We start from the raw sequence: 16547 nt of genomic DNA on the forward strand, positions 1-16547 counted from the left end.
GAAAATGTCCTAACGTGAGAAGTTAGAATCATCACAGACACTGCGGTTGGAGGATGGAGGATTCGGGGTGCATCCACCTCAGTGTGACCCGAGGCTGTAGAAGCCCCACCAGCCTCATTGCCGGGGATGCAATCCGGATTCGGCGTGACATTTGTGTAGAACGAGCGAACAGAACGTACAACCGCCGGTGACGAAAGCACCGTACAGTGCCGGGTACGCGGAGATCTACGTGCCGGCCTCTCCTTTCCCATTTCCCCGCTGCCCGGAGCCGCCCCGGGGCGGTACCACGAAGCCCGAGGCCTGCGCGGCGGTGGGGCGGGGGCAGCAGCCATGGAGGTGCAGGTGGCTCCTCTGCGCTCCTGGGAGGATTTCTTCCCTGGTTCCGATCGTTTCGCCCGGCCCGATTTCAAGGACATCTCGAAATGGAACAACCGGGTTGTCAACAACCTGCTCTACTACCAGACCAACTACCTGATGGTGGCCGCCGCCGTCGTCGCCATCGTAGGGTCAGTGTGCGGGGGGGGCGGTGGGGCTGATACTCCCAAACGTACAGCCGCCCTTGCTTTGTGTTGGGTGGGGGCTGGCTTATTTAGAAGGTTATTTTGACGTGGTTTTTAATTCCTCTTGTGGCTGGGTGGCAAATCTGGGAGCTGCCTTTTGTTTCTCGGGGTGCCTGGCAGAAAGCAGCGGTGGGTGTGGGTGCCGGATGTCACTGTCTGCTCTGCGGCGATCGCTGCTTCCTGCCTTAGTCTGCCCAGTGTGGCTGTCAAGGGGAGATAAACTTCACTCTGAATTCCAACAAATGAGGAGATAAATTCTGCTCTCTGTTACATCTTTAAGCCTACGCTGAGGGGACAGAACAAGCCTTTCTTATTTCTGACCTAGTGCAGATTGAAAAGCCTTCAATATAAAATAAGCACGGTACCCATCCATCTTTGTGAGACCGAGACCTTCGTGTCTCATGTCAGCTGTAGATTCCCTAGGGAGAATTGGGAAAGAACCTAATCATTATTAGAATTAAAGCCTGTTTGACTCTTCTGTAAGTGCTGCTTTAAGATCAAGAAGCTCTTTGTCAGGAGTTGCAGCAGAGGCTGTGATGATTAAGCTTTTAAAATGGAAAATGAAATACGTTTCCTACGCTCGTCACCAAACAATGTGCAAATGCTTAAACCGGAGGATTGCCTGGCCACTAGGCCAAAGTGGTTATGGCAGAAGTATATTTTATCATATGTGTTGCAGAGGCTTAAGTTCTTCGCCCTATCCTTTTGTGTATGTGTGTGTGTGAGTGTGTGAAGCAATCTGTAACTTTTTAGGGCTGCTGACGTTATTGACCCAGTGTCTGAGTCAGTGAAGAATCTTTGGGATCAGGGAGTTTTGTCCCGTGCTTTGTGAAAGGAGAAGCTGAGAACCCTGCTTTTTCCCTATTTTTTGCTGCATATCAGCTAAGGGGCATGGGAGATTTTCTTCTGAATTTTGGTGGAGATCTGAGCCCTCTACTCAACCCAGCAGCAGATCATTAGACAAGTAAAAAGAGATTTCCAGACCCTTACTCTCTTTAGAGGGAGTCTAATCTTCTCTATCTACCTTCATTTAGTAGTGTGATTACCATAACCAGTTCTAAATAAGCAGGTAAATTAAAGCAACACTTGAAGGCAGGAGAACAACTCATCTACCCCAAAAAGCTGGGAGGAAAAAAAAAATGAACAATTTAGTTATCCTCAATTGGAAAATTGGAATGGTAGCAGCTTTTACTCCTACATTCCTTCCCCCTTTTATTCTCTGATCTCACATCAGATCAAGGGTGGTGATACATTACCATTTATTTCCCACCGTTTTGCTGAGGTGGTGGTAGGGAGGAGAGCCACAAAAGGCAGAGATTAATACCAGAATTGTAATTCTAATGTATTTATATTAAATAGTAACCTGCTATGTTGAAAATATACAGGCAAGAAAAACCTGGAGTGAATTTGTTTTATTGCACATTTTAGAGCCTTTTGTATGTGGCAGACCTGCTTCTTCAACACTGAAGAAGAATGGGAGAAGAACTCTAAAGGAAACAGGCTAGCACTTCAATAAAGAAAAGCTATCCATTTCTTTTTAATAAAAGATTTTTCTGTTGGCCGAGCTGTAGCTTTGGGAGAAAAGCCAAGAAAGGTGTCCCAATTAAATTTACATTGATGTCTAAGATGCAATCTTGCACTTCACCCTCTAGTGGGCAGGAATCCTTGGGTGATAAGTGATGAATCATGGCTTTTTAGGAACTCCAGGACTGCATGTAGGCCTACAGGCAGGATTACTGAAACCAATAATGCAGTGGTCTCTGTGATCAAAACTAAACTTTGCCCATGACCAACTCTACCTGTTCTTAAGCCACCTTAATTATGCAGACAGGCATTAGATGCAGAGATGATATTTTGACTACTATAATAGCGTGGTAGCTGTGGTAATGCTGGGCTGAGATGGAAATTGTACTTACAGTATCAAGAAATCTCTGGGCAATGGTGCTTATTGCTGTGGCATAATTTACTGCCTCCTGGACAACAGAGTTGACCTCTTCAACATATCACCATCTCCACATCTCTTTATGGCATGGAGTACCTTACTGTGAGTGAGGGCCTTTCTTACTCTGAGCTAGGGCCTGTCACTGTGGGAGGCACATGCTTTGGCACAGTGTCTTCTCTGCAGCCTGAAGTTCAGTGTTGCTTTCCTTTTGCACCCTGCTTATTTAAACATCTACTGGCCATCTGCATAGCACCTGCAATGAAGTGCATGGGTGTCTTTTTCTTTTGTTTTTCTTTTAATTCTTTATTTCCTTTCCTCCCCAGATCACTGTCTTGGCTGACTTGCTTGTAGTTAATTCCCTTGAGAGAGCAAGGATCGCAGAGCAGCAAAATACTCATTAGTAGTTTCTGTAATGCCTGATGAAATATTCAGAAGCATGCAACACACTGCTCCAAAACTCACTGCTGCAACGTAATGCTACATAACTTCATGAAGTGGATAAAAACTTCAGTTTAAAAACAAACATACAAAAACCTTCATAAAGGCACAGCCATTCTGTGGAAAGAACTCCCAACTCCTGTTCTGAAAGCAGCCTGAGTGAGAATCAGTATGTAAAGGAGCCTTGCTAAATCTGTGGCTGCTGTGCTCTGTTGCCTGGCTGTGCACAGATTTGTTAGTGACAAATCAGAGGACAACATGCCATTCATGGGTTTACACTCTACCTTCAGGTTTGCTGTATAACCTCACTGAACCCAGAAGTATGGGGAGTGGAGAAGCCGAACTTGGTCTCCACGTTGTTTCAATTAAAACAAATGAGGAAGGCAGCAGGTATCTGCTCTCGCCTGCTTACTGCTTCCAAGGTGTGTTGATTTCTGGGCTCACACTGCTGGAGGTTTTCTGCCTTGAGCAAAAGACGAGTCTTGCTTAGTTCTTTCTCCCTATGCTGTAGCTGTGAATTCTCCAGGCCGGTGGTTGTGGTTCTCTCTCCTGCTAGAAGGCTGAATGCGGGAAACTAAAGAAATATCTGCTTTTGCTGTCAGAGTTACATAGTTACCAGTACTCCTCCCACACCATTGTAACCCCAGCCCCTCTGCTATCTTCTGGTACAGCTTCCAACTGATACAGTATCCCAAGGCGCCCTCCTGCAGCCAGAAAGAATGTTTCTTCTAATTGTTCTTATTTTTACCCCTCTTTTTCCTCTGTATAAAAGTAATTACAGTAGCAGACAAGTAACTGAAGGTGCTTACTGTTGCCCTGAGACACCGGTAGCACTAAATCCAGGTGACATTTTTCATTGCCAGTTGGTCACTGCTGCTTTGGAGGCTGCAGCATCCAACCAGGGCTGCATCTTGTCTTCCAGAGGGAGCAATAAAGTAGAGCATCCCTTTAGAGGGCTCTGAGCTCGAGGTTGTTTGCACACCAAATGTTGCTCAGCCCTGCCATACTGACTCCATTCAATGTAGTGAGAGAGAGCAGTTCTCTTCCTCAGCACCCAAAGAGTATTTCTTCCCTTAAGATATCTGAGCAGCCCAAAATCAAGTTACCACAACTCTGCCATGCTAATAGTTCCATGCATTACATTTTTAAGTATTTGAGAGGTCTTACAAATCCCTCCTGAAGAGAATTATTTTTAGAAAGTATCTTATTACATACTTAATGGCTGGCCACTTACCTTGTCTCAGCAGCTTTGAAAGACTCCCAGCCTATTTCCCAACCATTAATTCTTTATGTTGTGTTCTGTTCTGTCTATAAATGTGGCTAATATCAGTGCTGATGGCTCAGCTATGAAAGGACTTTCAGTGTTGCTATACAGCTCTCATTTTCCCCCAGATATGTGTTCTAAAAACTGTGCCTGTGTTTTTAGTTCCTGTTTAGTCTCTAGCTGTCGTGCTGCTGAGAGAAGTGTGCCAGCAGCTCTGAATGAAACTGCATAATGGAGAGCTGACCCGCTGAAAAAAAAATGCCATTGCTGGAGAATAGATATCTATATATAAATATCTAGGAGAACTTTGCTCTTGTGGTGATTCAAACAGTGGAGGGAGCTTGGCATGTGACACCCTATCCAGTACTGTAATCAACGATACTGAAGCCTGTGGACACATGGCTGATAATCTGAATACCAGTTTTTAGTGGCAACTGCTATCCCCCATCTGTTTTCATGTGGCTCTGAATGACTTCATTTGATACTTATGTTCACTGTTTCCTTGTAAGCATTGGAATGCAGCCCACTTGAGAAAACATGTAATTCAATTAACTCTCCCCAAGAAAAAGGGATCTTTTGAATGTATTTTTTTTTTCCTTCACATCCCTGACAGCAAGTCAGTAAAACAGATCCCACATAATAACAGAAAGAGCATAAAGCAGAAGGGTCTGTCTTTTCCTTACAAGCACAGGGTTTTCACCAGCAGTTTCAGCAGCTGTAATGAGAATGAGAGGGAGGATGGGGAAGATAAAGCCTTGGGAGTATTTACCTGACACCTGGAAAATGTAGCATGGAGCTCTGCCTGGCTCTTTGTTCCTTCCAGGATTATTTTTTCAGTGACTTTTTGGGAATAAAACCAAGGATTGCTGTAAGTAAGTCTGGCCATTTCTACTCCAAGCTAACAGTGATGCCGAGATGATTTCTTCTTTAAGAATCTCATATGTCCAGTTGTATGTATATAAACAGGATACTAGCGTGGTGCAGTCACGAGTCACCCTCCTTTGGCTACAATAGAACACAGATGAAGCTGATTTCTTTCCAGAGCAGTACTGTTCACTTTTTCCAGCCTGGAAACTTAGGATTGACAATTCAGAGCTAAATATAATCTGGCTGGCTGCAGGGAGTGACTCAGATGCAACAAGCGAGTCTGCCCTATCGCCATTTCCAAATAGCCATGCTGGCTCTTCAGCATGAGTAGCAGAAGCAGGTGGGGAGCTAGTTTGGATTCTAATCTCTTTTTATCCAGTTGTCCTGTCTCCTGTTGGCGCAACTGACTTACAGAGTCTAGAGCCAGGCTCTGAAATCATTCTGGGGGTTCTTTGTTCTCTAGGGAAATGCTCTCTGGCATTGCAGGTACAGTGTTGACATGCCAGTCCAGAAAGAGATTTCTTCAGCTTGTGCCGGATATGAAGCACAGACCACAAACCATAGCATCCTCCTCAGCACTGGAGTAGAGTGGTGAGTCATTGTGCCCATGACTTTAGAACAGTAAGTCTGACTGCAAGGTCTATGGCAGAAAATCTTTCCTGCTTTACAAGAACTGCTGTCATAGTGGTAGCAGCTCAGAGCACTCAGCTGCTGTATAATTAGGGCTGTGCAAAGATAAGCAAGTAAATCAGAATGCAGAGGATGCACAGAGCTTATTTCGATAGAAGTGAAATATAGTTGAGCCTGGCTTTTGTACAAATACAGAAACAAGCTAAGCAGAGTCATCAGTGAAAACTGAGGACAAAGCAACCTCTTAAATACTTGGAAGCAGGTGATGTTCTCATCCTGGTCCCAAAAAGGGACTTGCTGTTTATAGTCCAGAGCTGATCCACTCGGTGGCTTGGTTTGCTTGGTAACTCCAATAACAATAATAGAACACAAACCTCAGCAGTCGCCCCTTTGCCAGGCCTGGCTCTTCTTCCTGCAAGACCTTTACCCCACGTGTCCAGTTCCGTCTGACTCTCAGACACTTTTGCTTGGGTCTGGGCTTCTGTGTGTAGCACTGATGGTGGTAAGCTCCTGCAGGTTCATAAAGTTACCTTAGTCAGGTTAAGAGGGATAATTCAGAGATAAAGGGCTATGCAGAAGAGCAAAATATTAACACATTTAAAAGAAGAAATCATGGGGTGAAAGTCTTGGCTCTAACAGTTGTTTCAATTTTGTATTCTCAGGAGTAATGCCTGCTGGGGAAAACCTTCCTTTCCTGTCACCTACCCACACAATGTATCTTAACTTTAACTTAAGTTACTTCAGAATCTAATGTTTGTTTGGCAAGGGAGTTAGTGTAGTAGTTTGTATCAGCATCATGGTATTTTCTAAGATCTGCTGTAGTTTTTCTTTAACTGTAGGCAATTTAGGTAGCTGGGCATAATGAACATTGCCTTCTTAGTGTAGCAAATTGCCAGTAAGTTGCTTCCACATGCTGGTTTTGACATAAACACCATATGCCAAATTTGGTAAGTATCAAAGGCATGAACAACAGTGAACTTTCTATACTCAACATTTCCCATGTGTTTTGCCCTTTGTAAGTCTAGACAAGATAATAAAATCTAGTTGGTCTGAACATCTAGGCTGAGCTGCTTTTGGTAATGTGCAGGGGAAAGATTCACCGACTTGGAGCGTGATACCAAGCAAAAGTATTGATAGCCTAAGTGGGAGTCAGCCTGGTGCTAAGTGTGTCTATTAACAATGCGATGCAGAAATTCTCATTATCCTCAGCTATGTTCCAGAAGAGAACATAAAGACAAAGATTATCTAAATGCGCTAATTCATGGCTAATTCAGGTTGCTTGTTCATTTGCTTTGGGGTAATAATGAGAAGTCAATAAAGACTTTTGCAACAGTAGCTGACTTCTTAATGACTTAGCTAGCTATCTACCTACCTAGCAGCAAGCTGGATGTTTGCTGCATGGACACTATTGACAAAAGCTCAGAAACAAACTTCATTTTCTCTATTCTTTTTTTGTTTGTTTGTTTGTTTGTTTCTCTTGCCTCTTTACTCCAGATTTCTCAGTCCCCTGAATATGCTCATTGGTGGTACCGTGGTGGTCCTGGTGTTCCTGGGGTTCGTGTGGGTATCACACAATAAGGATATATTGCGCAGGATGAAGAAGCAGTACCCAACCACATTTGTGATAGTCATCATGCTGTCTAGCTACTTCTTGATCTCCTACTTGGGAGATGTCATGGTGTTCATGTTTGGGATCACTCTTCCTCTCCTCTGTAAGTATTTCTGCTCTTCTCTGAGGGCTGAACTGAGCTTTCTCAAAGAAGTCTTGGGAGACTAAATTGGCTAATAGCTGTATTCTGCCTTTAGTTGTCTCAAAGCAAAATCAAGTCTGGGGGAAGGGTACATGTAAAACATCCCAAGTCATCTTCAGCATTATTATTATTGAATAGATACTTGCTGTTACTGAAGCCATCATTCTGAGATCTTCTGCAAGCCAATGCATTCACTGGGAGTTACTGATTAATAACCGTGTTTTTGTTATGCAGTGATGTTTATCCATGCTTCTCTGAGGCTCCGGAGCATAAAGAACAAGCTGGAGAACAAAAAGGAAGAAATGGGTTTGAAGAAGACCCCAATGGGTATCATACTGGATGCTCTAGAACAGCAGGAAGAGGGTATCAACAAACTGGCTGACTACATAGCTAAAGTCAAGGAGTAGGCAACTGCAACATGGTGTTTTTACCTGTTGCAAGAGTGTAATTGCTATTTACTATTGTTCAAGCTTGCTTTCAGTTTGTGTACAAAAAACAAGAAATGCACATGTGGTACAGATTAATTATTGCAGGATACAGTATTCCAAGGAATTCAGGGCTCCTCTAAGACTATTAAAAGAGTAACTTTTTTGTTGTTGTATAATTAAATGTTCTGGTGTTTACACAAATACCAACCTAAACATATTTCCTTGTCTCTTCTTCTTGGTGGGGAAAAAGGGAGAAGAGATGGAAACCTATGGAATGCAGTCTCTTAAAATGTCTTGCAGCAAATTTGTCTGTTAGTAAGAGTAACACTCCTTTCATCTCAGTTCTCCAAGAGGGCAGTTTAGCCAGTTTGTTATGCTGTGTAGCAACTTCATGCTGGCAGTCTTCAAAGTGAGCTGGAACGTATGGAAAGTATGTATCTCTTGCATCTTCTAAACCCCTAACTCCGTTGGTCTTGTATTGAGACCATGTTGCTAGCTTAACTGGCAAGTGGTCAAACTGTGCAATACCTGTAACCAGTATGGGTTCTGTCCTCACCTCACATTCCTCCTTTGGTAGCTGGGAAACAGTCTATGTAGATCTAAGCATGAAGAGTATATATGGCACCGTGCTTCTCGGTTCCAATAAAACATAACTTTGTGCTCCTTGAAATCTTCATTCTGTTGATCTCTAGAAGCTGCTCTTCTCTGCAGGAGAGGCAGAACTTCTTCATGTAACTAAAGCCAAGCATGGGAGGAAAAAATGTTTTTGGATAAGCTAGATGAATTAGGTTTCTACCCTATTGCTGTTTTTAAACACTGCTACTTTAGGACTTACCTTGTTCTGCTTTATTCTGTATCAGCTGTTTTGTAGATGAAAGTGTATGTATGTTTTCATGTGTGGTTTGTTTGGGTTTCTTCTTAAGCAGAATGCAAAGATTGAAGTAAAACATTACTGACTCTAGTGCTGACAGTCTTCAAAAGAATAAACTGGGTCCCAGGTTTATGAGTAAAAGCAATAAATGTCAAGATACAGTTATTGAATACCCATTCCAAATTCATACAGACGCTTGCCTGTAACAACTCCTGACAGTGCTGTGTGGGATTCTTTTATATATATTTTAAATTAATTACCAGCTCTGATGGAATTGTCTTGCTAATAGCAGCTTGCAAAATATAATGGGGAAAAAAAATGATGTCCAGGTGACACGCCATTTCAAATTTTCTTGCATTTCTCTTTTTCTAACCAAGTAAATAATATAACAATAAAGCAAACATCCTTACAGTTGAAGCTTTTCTGTAACTTACCATGCTGTTTTCATAGTGAGCTGTGTAGAAATCTGAACACGTCATTCCATTTGAGTGTTAAAGTGATCAGTATTTATTGAACATAATTCCAGCTGGAGAGCCAATGGCCTGTTCCTCACCTGTAACGCATGGTCTTTGTTTCTGAGAACTGTTTCCACACTTCAAGATAGTAGCCTATGGCTTCATCATTACTGTAGAATTTTAAAGAACTGCACAGTTATGAAGAAAAATAAACTCTAATGGTGACTACTGAGTGTATTTCTTTCAGGATGGGAAACATGATGCTTAACCTCAGCTGGTGGATGCTGGTGACCTCAGCAGGGTGGTGGTGGGAGAGCTGTGGTCACCCTACCATTCATGCCATGAAACAGTGCTTGTGGGGAATTCTGGTTTTGGTTGCTGTCTCTATTCATGCTGCTGAGGCATGAGCTGCTTGTGAGCTGAAGGAATGATGCAGCCTTGCTCTTGCATCCTTGCAAAAGCCTGTCTGCAGAAGCACAGATATATAAGTATTTGTTCATGTTGTTTCAGTCTCTTACATAACTCTGCTTAACTGCGATTTTACATTTCTTCTAATTACCTGGGAGGGATTTCTGCCTGCTTCTAAGGTTACTAGGAGCCGTGCCCTGAGCAGCACTAGGATTTAGCTGCCAGAGAACCATTGCAAACAGTCGTAGGCAGCAAGGAGAGACTGACCTGCAGGAAGGCCTGCCACAAGCTGCAAAGTGGGCGTTCCGAGTGAGTGGATCAGCCACAGGAAGGCAGAGGAGGTGAATGTTAGCAAAGGGGAAGGCTTGGCTGGGAGGAGGGGAGTGGATCAAATGTGACTTTGCAGAAATAAGCTTTGTAGCTTCCAGTAACTCAGGGAAAAGAAGAGAAAAAGCTGATCTCACATGGCTGCGATCCACAGGAGAATGAGTTGTAGCTGCTGTAGAAAAGTCTTGCAGCAAAACCATCTGATGCAATTAAAATGGAGGGGGATAAAAGATTTCAAAATTTTAAAGTAAAAACAAGCCGTGCATATTCAGGTTACAAAGAGAGGGTTAGGGCTCATCCCCCAGGTGCTTGAAAGCAGTATGAGAGAGGTTGGCAGCGGCGTTTTGGTGCATCCCAAGGTGGTGGTGGTGTGGAGCCTGATCCAAGGGTGAAGTACATGAGATTAAGATTAAGCTCTCGAAACAGCGTGGCATTATCTTTTACGTGCTGGCCAGGTATGAGACCAACTGGGCTGCTTTGAAATACACTGGCTAGAAATCAGCATGCACCAGAGTGCATTCTGTTCTGCAAGCTTCTTACAAGCCATGGATGTGCTGCACACTTCTTACGGAGAGAGCTTTTATTTCATTCATTTCCTTAGCCTAAAAAATAAAGCTGTTTACATAGAGACCAAATGCTTTTCTCATAGACAAGAGAATAATCAAGGAGCATGTGTGTGAAAAGAAAGATAAGCTAAAGCACAGCGTGTTCCTGCAGAATTGGACAGCAGAAGGACAACATGGAAGCAAAATAGTTTACTAGAAAGACTTAAGGTTATTGATGTCTCTGAGGAAATCCTCCCACAACAAACTGGAGCTTCGAATCCATTTGGCAGACAGATGGCACTGGGATTTTGATACCTGATGGAAACTCTTAGAGCTGATTTTTCCTGTGCCAGCCTTTTTCATCACACTGAGAGAAGTGCATATTGCAAGCTTTGTTCCCAAAGAGTCACATACACCACCTGGGTTCTGCAGAAAACTTCTGCTGAAACAACCGTAAGCAGAACTTGAACAGTCTTTGCTCCGAGTTGTTTTCTTTGGGTCTTTCACTCCAGCTGCTTTGGTAATGGCACCTGGACAAGGACAAAGAAACACTGTAAGGAAAGGAAAGTTCTCAGGGCAGTTTAGTTCCATGTAAACATTCAAGCCTTCAGAAACTATAAAAGGATCAGAAACATAATGGCAAGGAACATCAAGGAGTTCAGTCAAGAATACAGGTTTGTCTGCAGCTCCACACTTGCAGACTGTGATGCTTAATGCCCAGTAAATCACTTTGTGAGCAATGTGCCTCCCCCACAAAGAGAGCAAGGACACCAGGTTGGCTCAGGCAGTAAAACATAACAAAGCGATATGAAGCAGAGGATATGAAGGCAGAAAAGCAGATACCAAAATCACATGAGCAGATAAGAATAAAACCCTAATGCCCTAAATCCAAGCTATTCAGCCTGATACTAAGTGGATCAACAAAAAATCAGTGCAAATATCCTTTGTTCCATCTTTCCGCCTCACCCAAGCATCCGGACATGGCTCCCAGCTCAGCCAACAAGCAGATCTGGGAGAGCAAACAGCAACAAATCCCACAGCCCTTGGCTGTTAAGGCCTGTCTGTGATTTTAGGTGGAGAGAGCGTGGATTAGGACTGTGCCAGTAGAAAACCACTGCCCAACTGGGGGCAGACCAGTAGCTTTAACTCCAGATAAGGGTTCAAGGTCACTGTAGGGCTGATCCCTTCTGATATTTCAGGACAAGACACTGTCTGAAATTACTGAGGGAATAGTTACTTCTGTACAGACAAATGAAAGCAAAGTGTCCCCCACTGTATAAAAGGGACAATATTAAGCAACATATTAATTACAAAATACTATTGACCATTTCTATTTGCAAGGGATTTCCTGCCCTCTGCCTCAGACCTTAGCAACACAAACAGAAGCAACAACAGCACTAGCTACACACATCCTGAACAGCTTTCAATTTGCCTTGAATAAAGATACAGTGCAAAGTAATGCAGTGTGACAGGGAAGCCAAACAATGAGCATCAGAAGCTTCTTGGGGCAATGGCCACCAGGCTCTGTGCACCAGTGCAGACACACCTCCAGGTGCCTTGGGTGAATCTGGCCCCTGATTCTCCTTCCAGCACCTTAGCAGCTTCTTAAAGCAGAATAAGAATGAGCAACAAAACCCACATCCATAATTTGTACATTTCTGCAGAAAATCAGTAGAGCACAGGAACAACTATTTTACCTGAGCTGCTTTTATGCAGCTCTAAAATTGTACGCAGGCAACCAAGGAAAAGCATCTTTTACCCATCCTGCTGTTATAATTCAAAACATCAGGTGCAGGCTCAGACCCTTGGAAAACAGATTGCAGAGGGGTCTTTGCACCATCACTACTATAGAAAGTAAAAGTAATAATAGGGCTACAGAATGTTTTTTTAATGGGACCTAAGGACAGATTAAATGAATTTTGTGGAAAAAAACCTGTTGTATCCCTGATCTTATAAGAGCATTTGCAAATGATAGCAATTAATATATTATTACCAGCACATTAGCACTGATTTCCTCTGAGTTTGTTTGTCCCCAACTGAGTTTTCTTTTATTTACCTTTACGACTATGGAACAAGAAGTTAAAAATCCCACACCTATCACTGGGATTTCACTTATTACTTTTGCCTTGTGATGGGACAAATAAAATCCAAGAAGACATAGGGGCTCTGGGGATGCTGGGGCATCCTCCCAGTGGATGCCATAGAATAACTGCACACAGCTTGGGATGTGCTTGGAAATCCCACTGTTGGGCTGAGTAAAGCCTAGAATGAGAGGCAATGGTGTTAAGATGGACCAAGGAAGGTTCAGGTTGAATATTAGCAAAAGTCTCGGAAAGAGAGGTGATGCAGTGGCACAGCTGCCCAGGGAGGTGGGGGGTGGGAGGGAAGGGCTCACCATCCCTGGAGGTGTTCAAGAGCCTTGGAGATGTGGCACTGAGGGACATGGGCAGTGGGCATGGTGGGGATGGGTTGGGGTTGGACTTGACGATCTTAGACGTCTTTTCCAAGCTTAATGATTCCATGAAAATAGCAGCTCTGGAGCACGATCCCCTCCACCGCTAAACACTCACCGGTTTCAGGTACGCAACGTTGCTCTGACGAATGTCATTCAGTAGTTGATCTCGTGGTGTTATCTCGACAAGAGGAGGGGGCCTTCTCCTGGGGATTGGCTTCAGGGTCTTGATCACGTCCTTGAGGTTGGTTTTCTCAGTGGGCTCCACATACTTGGGCACAGCAGGTTTGCGTTGGATCTTCTTCAGCTTGATCACCCTGAAGCTGGGCTCAGCCCCACGTGGCTGATCAGGGGCTGCGGGCTGCATGCTTTCCTTCCCCCATCCCTGAGGTGCTGAGGTGGGGATGGGTGGTTTGGGTGCTGGGGGAGCTTCCTGAGGCCTGGGCTGAGGCAGTGGCCCCCCCAGCATCTCCCACATCCCAGGTGGCAAGCCCAGTCCATTCTCCAGCATGGTGATCAGCTCTCTCTGCTCTTTCATTTGCTGCTGCCTTTGCCCCTCCTGCCTCTTCTGCCTCTGCTTATCCAGGTTCCTGCTCAGCAGGTTGGTCACCACCATCCTGGGCCCCGGCAGCTCAAAGTGGTAGCCCATTTTCAGCAGGGTGTTGTTGGCCTTCAGTAGCCTGGCAATCTCCATCTCAGCCTGGTGGCCCAGCATGTTCCTCTGGTTGTGAAAGCGGAACTCTGTCAGCACCTCGTTGTACTGCAGGCACCTCATGATGGCCACAACACCCTTCCCAGAGATGAAGTTGGAGTCAATGTTGAGCGTGGTGATGCTTCTGTTCTCACGCAGCATATTGGCCAGTGCAAATGCAACATTGTCATCGGCTCCCACGTTGGCCAAACTGAACGTTTTTATGTTCTTATTCTTCTTCATTGCATTGACAAAGTCTATCAGCATTTCTTTGGGGATGTTCTCTATGTTGTTCAGGTTGAGCTCCTTCATCTCCGGATTGTTTTTTCGGACTTTCTCCAAGCTCTCTTCTAAGTTGGTTTGATTTCCTGATGGTCTGGCACTGAGCTTCATGAAGCTGGTATCCAATGCTAACTTTTTGGGGATGTTCAATTTTGAGATTTTCTTTTCATTTTCATCTGACTTTTCTGTGGTTTCCCCTGATTCCGTACCTGGTTGCTTGCTTGTTTGATCATTGTGATGGTTTTCATTAACACAGGTTTCCTTCGTTTCTGACTCACTCTCATCTTCTTCCTCTTCACCTTCCTCCTCTTCCTCCTCTTCATCCTCTCCCTCCTCACTGCTTCCATCTCTGTTCATCTCCCCAGGCTGTGTTACTGCATGTGACACACTCTCATTTTTGTACTGCCGCTCTTTCCCATCAGTTTCTGGCCCTCTCCTGGTACCTGCGTCACCGGGGCCACCACCATCTCCCATCTCCTCTGCAGTAATTCTCTACAGGAGACAGAAACAGCCAAAATGACATTAACCTTATATTAAAACAGAGGGATGGCAGTATTTTCATATCCCTATGTCCACAATAGAATAATAACACTTAAACGTGCCATTGCCTGAAAGTCACAGTGTGCTGGATTGGTATGGAATGAAAGGACAATTGCTCTGAAAGTGGCTGTAGGCAAATTTATCATCTTTGCCCCTTAAGAACATTGACCAATAAATCCTGGATGGATTTAATGCTACATTAAGGTGGTCCTGAAACCCTTCTGGGGATTAAGGAACTCTGATCCTAACCTATTTCTGGACTTGGCATAATTTTTATCATTTCCTCATCAAATGCCACAAAACTTTGTGAGCCCACATGAAGTCTGGCTGTGTGCTGAGCCTAAGGGAGGGGGAAAGTACACATCATGATGGCAGAGGGGTCATCTGGCACACAGACAATGAGGCCTGTGTGCTGACACCCATGTTATAGAAGCAACCATGAAAAAAAGCACAATAAAAACTCCGTTTGATTCTGAGTCCAGAGGTAGGAAACGGGCTCTGTACACCGCTGCTGAGAGGCAGTGGTGCTTTTGGCATCAAAATACAACCACCTGCAAGCTTCCCCCCCTGCCAAGTCACTCTCCCGGATGAGACTTTTAAGAATTTCCCCCCTTTCTCAGGGCAGCCCCAGCACTTTGAAGGTAGAGGGGCTTCTCTGGGCCAGAAGTGCCACAGCTACCAAGGCAGATCCCCCCAAACAACAAGGATAATGACCCACAGGTTGGGCTGGTCCCATCCTGACAAATATCTGAGTGTGACTTTAACCTCTATTCAAATCATACAGATAGTACAACAAATTTAAGGACTGCATTGAAAAGGGCAGGACCAGTTTGCATGCCTGCTCATTTATGTATGTTCACATCATAACAATGGTCTGTAGGATTTTTCCCCCAACATGACATTAAATTCTTCCAATGATTACATGAAACATACTCATTAAAATAAGTGCTCCATGGAAAAGCAAGACAATGTCAATCAATGTGCAAAGCCAAACCAATATCCTCCAGATTGATTTTCTGAGAGTTTCTCAGTGGTTTGCCTTATTGAAACAGCATTAGGATGTTCTTCTGTTGAAAACCACAAATAAAGATTTAGGAAAACACCTACATATAAACTTTTATACCAGTCCAAGCTGGATCCTGACTTTACTGAGACTTTTAAACTATTGAAACTCATGGTTTGTTCCATACCAAAGAATGGAAGCAGGGATAGATCAAGGTATTACAACAAAACTGATCCCATAGCAGACACACAGTATTGCAACTACAAAACAGATCCCATAGCAGACACACAACTGATAAGTGTGATTTTTTACTGCTTACCTCAGATGGCAGGAGGGTGACGGGAACTCTCTCATCTTCAAGCATGCGCCGGGACGCCTTTTGCCAGTACAGGTAGTCCACCAGGGAGCGGTGGTCAAAGCTGCCTGTTGGGGGCTTCTCTGTCTGATCCTTCTGTATCATCCCTGTGGGGAGCTCAGGGTCAGGGGCCATCACCTCCATCTCGCTCTGCAGCTCCTTCAGCTCCTCAGGGGAGAGGTTGGCCAGGATTTCGTCTTCATTGATGTCTTCAGGGGACACGTCTTCGTCAGACGTTTGGCTGAGTTCAGACATGTTTGCTCGTTCCCCTGTTACTTTATAAAACTAAATAGAAAGATAAATCTGATATTTTCCCCCCCTAGCACTAGCTCATTTGATTGAATCCACGACTTTGTGTTTTGGTCATGAGCGGTGGTAGCTCTCAGTCGCAGTGCAGCAGACGGGCAGCACCTCTAAGTCTATATTAAGCTGCACTTGGCTGGGTAAAGAGAATTTATGGAGATGCTGCCATGCTCCATTTTCAGCAACGTGTCAGCTGTGCAAACCCTTCTGACATTTCAGTGCAGCTGGTGCGTCCCCCATTGAGATTCAGAGGGGATGGTCATTTTCTAGGGGAATTTAGTGTGACATTCAGAGCATGGATTGCCCCCAGCCCATGGATGGAGTTGATGTTGCCTCTGGGGCACCTGGGGGAGCTCTGTATTGAATATATATTTTCTTTAGAATTTCATGAGGTGTCTGTATTCATCATATCTCAGATGTCTTAGAACCAGGACT

At 44.2% G+C, this 16547-nt stretch overlaps 2 protein-coding genes across 2 annotated transcripts; one reads left to right on the top strand and one right to left on the bottom strand.

Moving 5' to 3' along the window:
* The first annotated feature begins 213 nt into the window (after window positions 1-213).
* On the top strand, window positions 214-9434 carry ARL6IP5 (ADP ribosylation factor like GTPase 6 interacting protein 5). Its single transcript, XM_015875110.1, has 3 exons — window positions 214-506; window positions 7196-7413; window positions 7687-9434. Exons 1-3 carry the CDS (start codon window positions 331-333, stop codon window positions 7857-7859), a joined length of 567 nt encoding a protein of 188 aa, XP_015730596.1. The 5' UTR covers window positions 214-330; the 3' UTR covers window positions 7860-9434.
* On the bottom strand, window positions 9332-16230 carry LMOD3 (leiomodin 3). Its single transcript, XM_015875105.2, has 3 exons — window positions 15774-16230; window positions 13057-14403; window positions 9332-11016 (listed from the first exon to the last, which is right to left on the bottom strand). Exons 1-3 carry the CDS (start codon window positions 16062-16064, stop codon window positions 10990-10992), a joined length of 1665 nt encoding a protein of 554 aa, XP_015730591.1. The 5' UTR covers window positions 16065-16230; the 3' UTR covers window positions 9332-10989.
* Window positions 16231-16547: the final 317 nt, after the last annotated feature.

The sequence above is a fragment of the Coturnix japonica genome, chromosome 12 (genome assembly GCF_001577835.2).
Source record: "Coturnix japonica isolate 7356 chromosome 12, Coturnix japonica 2.1, whole genome shotgun sequence".
NCBI lineage: Eukaryota > Metazoa > Chordata > Aves > Galliformes > Phasianidae > Coturnix > Coturnix japonica.